At 37.1% G+C, this 9,271-nt stretch overlaps 1 protein-coding gene and 1 non-coding gene across 2 annotated transcripts; one reads left to right on the top strand and one right to left on the bottom strand.

Moving 5' to 3' along the window:
- Positions 1–6,899: 6,899 nt before the first annotated feature.
- LOC125512530 (uncharacterized) lies at positions 6,900–7,662 on the bottom strand. The gene is made up of 2 exons (XM_048677627.2): positions 7,476–7,662; positions 6,900–7,389 (listed from the first exon to the last, which is right to left on the bottom strand). Exons 1-2 carry the CDS (start codon positions 7,555–7,557, stop codon positions 7,124–7,126), a joined length of 348 nt encoding a protein of 115 aa, XP_048533584.1. The 5' UTR covers positions 7,558–7,662; the 3' UTR covers positions 6,900–7,123.
- Positions 7,663–8,852: 1,190 nt separating this feature from the next.
- TRNAW-CCA (transfer RNA tryptophan (anticodon CCA)) lies at positions 8,853–8,924 on the top strand. The gene has a single exon. It is a non-coding gene; the product is annotated as a tRNA-Trp (tRNA).
- The last annotated feature ends 347 nt before the right edge of the window (positions 8,925–9,271 follow it).

Raw genomic sequence — 9,271 nt, 5'->3', positions numbered from 1 at the left:
CCTCCGATCCTCCTTGAGTCCGTCTGTCTGGACATAGTCGACGGAGCTCCGCGTAGATTCCCGTCGTCTTCTTCGGGCGGTGAGGTTAGTGTTTCTCGTCATGTGGCGACATTTGGTGTCAGGTGCTTCAAATCTATGTAAGGGTTAGACGGGGGCGACTATAGCTCCATGGAGCTGGTCCTAGGTGCACGTGCACAAAGACTTCCTGACTGTCATTGACAAGGTCAAGCAAACTCCTGTAGAGAGCGGCAACAGCAGCGCGTCAACGGCTCTGACGTCAGTAGTGGTCATTCGGTAGTCTCAGAATGTCGATGTAATTTTTATTACGTATGAGATGATTTGTACTTCCGATGAAGTTTTACAATATGAGAAAGCAATTTTGAAACATGTTTTACAGAAGTTCTTAGGAATTGTAAACTATGCAAGAAACTATATAGATAACTTAGCAAGCTAGCAGGACCTTTATGTCCTAAATTAAGAAAGATGGTCAAAGATACTTCAACTCTGAAGACACAAAGTTAGTAAGGCCATCAAGGAAAAAGTCAAGAATTTAAAACCCCCATAATTGCCTTTAAAAGACAATTATTTTAATTGAAACATATGCATCTAAGGTAGGATGGGGTGCTATATTAAAGCAAAAACCTAATAAAAATATTCTCAAAAGGCAGATGAAAAAATATGCATATATGCTTCAGGAAGTTACAAATTAAAGACGGTAAATAATATTGATAGGGAAATCCTTGCAGTTGTAAATACAATAAATGCATTCAGGTTATATCTAGTATTTAAAGAATCTACAGTACGAACAGATTGTGAAGCCATATGTTGATATTACAATAAAATTAATAGTAACAAAAGCTCAACCAGAAGATGTGTCTTATTTGAAGACACCATAGCTAGAATGATTATAAAGTTATTTTTTAGCATATTAAGGGAAAGGATAATACCTTACCTCACATATTTTCTCATGAATCAAATCTACAAAAATGAAGAAATGATCACTCCCCACCAGGGATGAATGCTACTTCTTTGGAGAAGAAAACAAGCTGAACATATTTCACCCGAATACATTCAATTTCAAGCCAAAGGCCCATAGTAAGCTTGATGACATTCAACGGTGCATATTGGATAATTTCTGGCACCAATATACCATCAAGAGATAGGAAAAAGGATATATGCTATCAATTCTCTGAATACATTCAATTTCAAGCCAAAGTCCCATATAAAGCTTGATGACATTCAGCGGTGCATATTGGATAATTTCTGGTACCAATATACCATCACGAGAGAAACAAATGATATGTGCTATCAATTCTCAATAGCTTGGCAGAATATTTTAATCAAATGAACAGGCATTTGCCAAAGCCAGAAAAGGTTGAAATACAAAAAGGAGAAAAATTATATATTTTGTTTGATGGAAATAAACTAGTAATATATTTGAGATGGGAAGACATTATGATAGAGAAGATAGACGCAAAAGGAAGAGGAGAATATGATAGTATAAATGAAACCTCGTTTTGTATTTTTGAATGTTAGGTCTTCTCCTCTTCGTTTTGCGCCTATCTTCTCTATCATAATGTCTTCCCATGTCAAATATATTACTGGTTTATTTCCATCAAACAAAATATATAATTTTTCTCCTTTTTGTATTTCAACCTTTTCTGGCTTTGGCAAATGTCTGTTCATTTGATTAAAATATTCTGCCAAGCTATTGAGAATTGATAGCATATATCATTTGTCTCTCTCGTGATGGTATATTGGTACCAGAAATTATCCAATATGCACTGCTGAATGTCATCAAGCTTGATATGGGCCTTTGGCTTGAAATTGAATGTATTCAGCTGAAATATTTTTAGAATGTTTTCTTCTCCAAAGAAGTAGCATTCATCCCTGGTGGGGAGTAATCCTTTCTTCATTTTTGTAAATTTGATGCACCCGAAAATATGTCAGGTAAGGTATTATCATTTCCATTAATATGCTAAAAAATAACTTTATAACCATTCCCAGCTATGGTGTCTTCAAATAAGACCCATCTTTTGCTCGAGCTTTTCTTACTATATTAATTTTGTTGTAATATCGACATATGGCTTCACAATCTGTTCGTACTGTAAATTATTTAAATCCTAGATATAACCTGAATGCATTTATTGCATTTACAACTGCAAGGATTTCCCTATCAATATTATTCACTGTCTTTAATTTGTAGTTTCCTGAAGCATAACTGCTTTTTCATCTGCTTTTGGGGAATATTTATTAGGTTTTTGTTTTAATATAGCACCCCATCCTACCTTAGATGCAACTATTTCAACTATAAAATAAATGTCTTCTAAAGGAAATTTTAGGGGTTTAAAATTCTTGACTTTTTCCTTGATGGCCTTTACTAATTTTATGTCTTTAGAGTTGAAGTATCTTTGACCATTTTTTCTTAACTTAGCATATAATGGTCCTGCTAGCTTTGATAAGTTATCTATATAGTTTCTTGCATAGTTTACAATTCCTAAGAACTACTGTAAAACTTTTTTATCACTTGTATTATCACAAAACTCTAATATTTTCTTTGCAATATGTTCTTGTAAATATATCTTTCCTTCTCCTATTTCATGGCCAAGGAAATTTATTCTTTCTTTGCAAATTTCCATCTTCTTTTTGGATAATATGAGCCCATTTTCTTCTACCTCTCTAAAAAACACTTCGATATGGGTCATATGCTCTTTGTATGATTTTGAAACTAACAAATCATCTATGTATACCAATATAAATGCTTGACTCTCATTAAATATATTTTGCATTTTCCTTTGAAACAGTGTAGGTGCATTCTTTAGACCCAATGGCATTACTAGTCATTCATAATGGCATTGTGGACAAGTAAAGGTGGTCGAAGGAATAGATTCTTCGACCATTTTCACTTGCTGAAACCCTGCTTTTAAGTTGAATTTAGAGAAATATTTGCTTCCTTGCATTCTATTGATCCATTCATGCTTATTAGGTATATTGTACGCATCATCTACCATATTATCATTAAGCCTTTAATTAATTACTATTTTGGATTTACCGCTCACTTCTTCAGCATGGTTTCTAACTATAAAAGCACCAGACCAATGAGGACTTATGCTTTCTCTTATTGCTTTTAATTTTAGTAACTCTTCAATATGCATTTGAACTCTTCATATCTCTGGGAGTAGCTTCTATTGGCCCTAACTTAATTATATAATCTTGGTTCATGATATTTATTTTACAAACTATAGAGTTTTTATCTCAATATCATCAGCTTTACATGATAATCTATGTTTCATGGCTCGAGTTCTCGAATCTTGCCTTACTAATTGGAGGGTTTTGCCTCTTCTAAGGAAGCCTTTAGATATGTCCATTTTTCTGAATTGATATTTCTCGTAGAGGCAACTATTCCGGATGATGATAGTAAAAATTCTTTGTTGTTTTGAACACCATTTAGTTTATCTAAAATCTGAATTAATAGCTGGAGGATTGTGTTATTTTTTTTCTTATTATTACTTCCGAGTGTTCTTTAGGCGAGTCGTGATAAAAAAACGACGGGAGGCGATAAATATTTGGCTGCTTCGCTCAATGCTTGGCTATATTCAGTCATATAATTATGAGATAATCAAAATTTTAACCTCTTACACCAATTTTTTTTATTTCAAGTCTATCTTGTCTTATTTCAGTGCGTGGGAGTGATTCTTTGCCTTTACTTAGGTAATGGCCTATTGATAACACTTCTTCTTTAATATAATTGTTATTACTGCAAATTGTATTATGTTTTGCTTTTGCTTCCTCTAGCTTATGTAAAGCTAGATCAATTTTATTATTCAACCCAGAATACTTATCTACAAGTTTTCGGTGTTCTTTAAATAAACTATCAAATTTATTGTCTAAATTATCTTGTCTTTTTCCCCAAGATATGTAAAAGTTGTATATCAAATCGACGACTGTATTTAGCTGGCTATGAGATGTATGCCAGATGTGCCCTTCAGAGGGATTTATTCTGCACCTTATATTAATATTTTCCTTAGTATTTATTACTTTACCTGCGCTAACTTCTAAGTTTAAATACATTGACCATTCAATGATTAAATGCTAGACCTGATACCAACAATATAGCAGTAAAAATAATTAAAATTCTAAAACAATATTAGCTCAGATTTTAATTAGGCTAATATGTAATTAGGTGAAAGTGGCGGACAGATACGCGCTTTCTATTTGAATAGTATTCACTATTCACTAGGTAGGGCACTATTCACAATAACATTTACTATTCACTACATTATTTGGAATAATACTTCACTATTCATGGACAATATTTAATTCTTTGCTACTATTTGCACGTTCTATATTCACTAAGCAGGTTATCTTCTAGACGTAGAATCTATTAAAGGCTGGCGAAGCCAACAATATGACCGACGGTGTGCGCAGTGATGTAAAATCGTACTCGATACTCACCATATTTTTTTATTATGTTGCTTCAGATGTAGCTAGGTTCCTTCACTTGATGTTTTCAAGTACAAACTTATGGGATAAATTCATATCGTCTTTTCACGCAGTTACACCCGAAGGGAACACTTCTCTAGGGGCAAAGGGTTCTCAATCAAAGGCTACACAAGGATAAACATAGAACTACCGGCAGAAGTTTCTCCTGTAGGATCCCTAGAATAAGAACTCGTCTCATAAATTCATAAATAAAAATACAAACTAAAGCACGAAACTACATCACTTCCACAACATAATTTACGTATGGCTTTCCCTTTCGGAAAGCCCCAAAGGGATTACACAAGCTAAGAAGGATACATTAGTATTCTTCGATATTACAACACCTTCTTGGCCATTCCACTAGTGATGGTGGTGGTACTACTGGTAAGGAAGCTTAGAGTGCTCTGGAGACTGCACTTCTTGCTTGAAGTTGTGGAATCTGTCTCTTATCTGTGTTCGTTGTGTCAATCCTCCTTGGCGGATGTCTCTTTTTATAGCCGCAAGAGAGGCCTTCGGGAGCCTTCACTTCTTTATTTTATATGTAGTAACATGCATGCGTGTCCTTCTAGGGTATAGATAAGAGCGAGAGGTAGTGCCCCGACAAGATTTAATCTTTAGGAATCTTTCAAGTCATTGTTTTTTCACATGGCATTGTCTCTCAGTGAATAATTGTCTGGCCTCTGCGTGTCATCTTCAATCTTCAGCCATGCAAATCTTCATACAATTAGCCTTCAAATAAATAGCTTCTTCTGCCTTCAAGAATCCTTATGCCGGTGCATGCGTACATATATGCCGAAGTTGTTTTACTATTTCAACAATATTTTTATTTTTATTTTTATTTTAGAGGGGTCTTCCCTGCCCATATAATTGATAATACATTATCAATATTCAAAATCGCTCATATCAGGATTTCTATCAATATTCGGGGTGGTCCTCCATGCCAGAATAATTGATAGCAATATCAATTAAGGTGTGTGTGTGTGTAATAATTATAAAGGAGCAATTGCTTCGGGCTGTAAATCATCAAAATTTCCCTCAAAGTTGCAAGATACTACCCATCGATGCCATTTATAAGTGATAAAAAAAGTTTCACACAAGAAAATCCCCGCCTGAGCCGGGCCATGCAGTAGAAACATTTTATACTGCGCTTTGCGCGCTGGGGGAAGACAGGGCGCACCAGTTTGAGCTGGTCCATGTCTGGGCGGACTGTTTTTAGAATTTCCTTTTCCTTTTCCTTCTTCGTTTTTTTCTACTTTAAATAATTTGGGACTTCAAAAAAGATACGAAAATAAAAAATGAGAATTTTGAAATAATTTTTTAGTAATTCATAAATGTTTGTGCATTTTGAAAATGTTTGTGATTTTAAAAAAATGTTCACGATTTTGAAAACAAATGTTCAGGAAATCAAAAAATGTTCATGATTTTTTTAAAAGTTCATGTATTAAAAATGTTCATGAATTGAAAAGTATCCTAAAAATTCAGAAAACTATTATGACTTACAAAATAGTTTATTGATTCATAAAATGGTCGCTGATTCAAAAAATAATCATGTATTTCAAAAATGTCTATTAAATTAAAAATTGTTTGTGAATTTTAAAAAATGTTCATGGATTCTTGAAATGTTCACCTATTCAAAAAAATGTTTGCAAATAGTAAATTCAAAAAATGTTCATTATTTTAGAAAAATGTTCACGAATTTTAAAAATGTTCATGAATTTGAAAAATGTTCACGATTTCTGATATGTTCATAAGTTTAAAAAGTGTTCATAGTTTTGAAAAAAAATCACGATTTCAGGAAAATAAGAAGTAGTATCTTGGTGATGCAGCAAAATGTGGTCATGGCCATTGAAGATTATGAAAAAAAATCTCCTGTTGCAACGCACGGACCATTTTGCTAGTACTGATAGAAGTTTGCCATGGTTTTAATGTCAATACTTCGATTTAACTACGAATGAAAGCTTGAAAACCTTATACTAACATGCTCAGCAGCTCAGGCTCAATAAAGCCTAATACAAAATAACATGAACATCATGACGTGTCAATTCAAGAAATTTCACAACCAAATTATGAAACAAAACGATTGAAATGTTGACTTATCTTGCCTCTGCATAAATCTGTAATATTTCCTTCTGGGCGTATGAGGCTAGCCTGAAGTATAACTCATCTTTTGGTATTTCAATATGCATTGGTTTATATACAACCTTCGTTCAAGCACGTTCACCCTCTCCATCAGCAGAGACGTTGAAACTAAACCGCACGCACACACGAGCGTGCACACGCACAGGCACTAGCATACAGCACGGAGGACGACTCTTATTTGGCAGCTGATTTATATTTTCCCTCCTCGCAATTCCAGAAATAAAGCACTATTTATGAGTATCAGCTGGTGGATGAATTGATTAATAAAGCCTAGCGTAGAAGAGCAAATTCGCCTGTCTTTTTATTCCATAAACACAACACGGGTGCAGTAACAATACATCCGTACACTGACCAGTACGTCTTACGAACAAGCACACACATCAACACATACGTAGCTTGCAAGAACACAGGACTAGCTGCGTTCCTCAAGAACACACAGTATAAGCAGATTAACTAGGCACGTGCAGGCGTACACGCTGCATCCGGTGGATGCATGCTCGGCTCAGTGGTGCACCTCCGCCTCAGCGCGGTACATGGGCTCCGGGACCTCGTCGGCGCGCGAGCAGCACCGGCAGCCGCCGTAGTACCCGCGGCCGCAGCAGCCCCACCGGCAGTACCCGCCGCCGCCGCGGCCTGGGTACCCGCCTCTTCCGCGGCCAGGGTACGGGTAGTACCCTCCTCCGCGCCCAGGATAACCACGGCCCGGGTAGCCGCCGCCGCCACGGTAGTAGTCCTGCACGTCGGCCGTCGGCTCCTCCTTCTTGGCCTCTGCATCAACCCATAATTAACACTGTATAATAATTTGTTTCAAATCGATTCAAAACTGGAGTAGATAGTAGTGTATGGTGTCGCACGAGTTTCTTCGGCCGAGGCGACGAGGAAAGCAGCAGCAAGCAGGAGAGCGAACACGAGGAGCGAACCCTTGAACATCGCCATTGACGCCGGTCGAACCCTCTTCTCCACGCTATGTAATCTTAGTCGAGCACTGTATTATGAGATTGTATCGGAGCTGGTCTGGTGAGATGCTAATGCATGCAGCGCAAGCTTATTTATAGGCAGAGAAGCCTCTAGTTCAACATGCAGGCTCCAAGCGGTAGCGGTTGGCGGATGGGCAGCATGCATTAACGCCTTCCTGCATGCATGCGGGTAGCAAGAACTCTGCGTTATCTTATCTCTACAGTGCAAGTGTAGAAAATGCGAGAGTGGACTAGTTTGAGGAGGAACAGGAGACATGCATGTGCGAGTCTAGTTGAGGAGACATACGTTCATTACGTTGTGCATGCCAAGTTTGACCAGGCAACATCGCATGCATGAACTAACCATGCTCCAGTACGTAGATATTAAAGGGAAGTCCATTTTTGTTACCTCGCAAAAAAAAAGTCCATTTTTGTTTTGGTCCCAAGACCAGCCATGCTGCATCCTTCTTTCTCCTCCCTCTCGTGAAATGACTTCAATGATGATGTGACGTGGTTTTTGACCGGAACTGACACGTAGCTATCTCAGTTGATAACTTATGCTGACATGTCACATCCTTCTTCCTCCTCGCCATGACTTATTGCAAGTCATTCGATATAATCTTTTATATTACGGATTCTGAAATTTTGTGTAAGGCCGATAGTTTATTTTTAACATCAAGCAATTCTTTATTGCATGGTAATTGCAGTAGCATCGGTTACAAGAAGTGAAACAATTACAGTCGGGGTTCTTTCATCCACCCATCACACAACCCGCACTTAGCCCGATTACCTAGATCACGAGCTATGCAATTAGACTGTCTAGGAACGTGTTCAAAAATTACATGAGAAAAGTCACACGTAATATGATAACAATCATCAAAAATCGCAGGAGCAATTCGGAAAGATCATGCTGATCGACCGCCATAATAGCAACTTTCATTAATTCAGCGGCATGCGTGCGCATCTCATGTACTCCCTCCGTTTTTAAATATTTGTCTTTTTAAAATTTTAAATAGACTACCACATATGTATGTACATAGACATACTTTAAAGTGTAGATTCATTCGTTTTGTTTTGTATGTAGTCATTTGTTAAAGTTTTTAAAAAGACAAATATTTAGGAATGGAGGAAGTAGTTTCTTCTTCCTCCTGTTAGATATGCATAGGATATCCACCATTTTCGAAGAAGCACGTGCCTGAATTGGATATGCATATCACGTCCAGAAGAAGTGTGATTAGCATCATATGGAGCTTAATTAAGGCAAACTAGCAATAAGGATCCGTGGCGCAATGGTAGCGCGTCTGACTCCAGATCAGAAGGTTGCGTGTTCGATTCACGTCGGGTTCAATACCCTGATCCATGCGGATTAAATCCATTTTTCAACACTTTTGTCAGTTGATCGTGACCCAAAGAGCAGCCCAAAGAGCAGCGATACATCCTTTTCAACCGAAGCGATCAATTTTACATTACACTCAAATGGGTATTGTCTTGGAGAACATAGCCTTCGGATACAAATTGTGTATACGACGAGATACTAGTAACTGCAGGTGGATCGAGTTGAGAATCCATGCCAAACGCGATACATCCTTTTCAACCGAAGCGATCAATTTTTATTGTTAGGATACATTACACTCAAATGGGTATTGTCTTGAAGAACATAGCCTTCGGATACAAATTGTGTATACGACAAGATA

Source organism: Triticum urartu, chromosome 6A (assembly GCF_056163025.1).
Source record: "Triticum urartu cultivar PI428250 chromosome 6A, HENAU_Tu73, whole genome shotgun sequence".
Classification (NCBI taxonomy): Eukaryota; Viridiplantae; Streptophyta; class Magnoliopsida; order Poales; family Poaceae; genus Triticum; species Triticum urartu.
This window is presented reverse-complemented; position numbering and strand designations above follow the sequence as displayed.

Bases quoted from the DNA above. Each gene is read 5' to 3' on its own strand.
- LOC125512530 (XM_048677627.2), bottom strand. From the start codon at position 7,557: ATGGCGATGTTCAAGGGTTCGCTCCTCGTGTTCGCTCTCCTGCTTGCT. The intron at 7,390-7,475 runs GTGCGACACCAT...GGGTTGATGCAG, and splicing joins CGCCTCGGCCGAAGAAACTC to AGGCCAAGAAGGAGGAGCCG.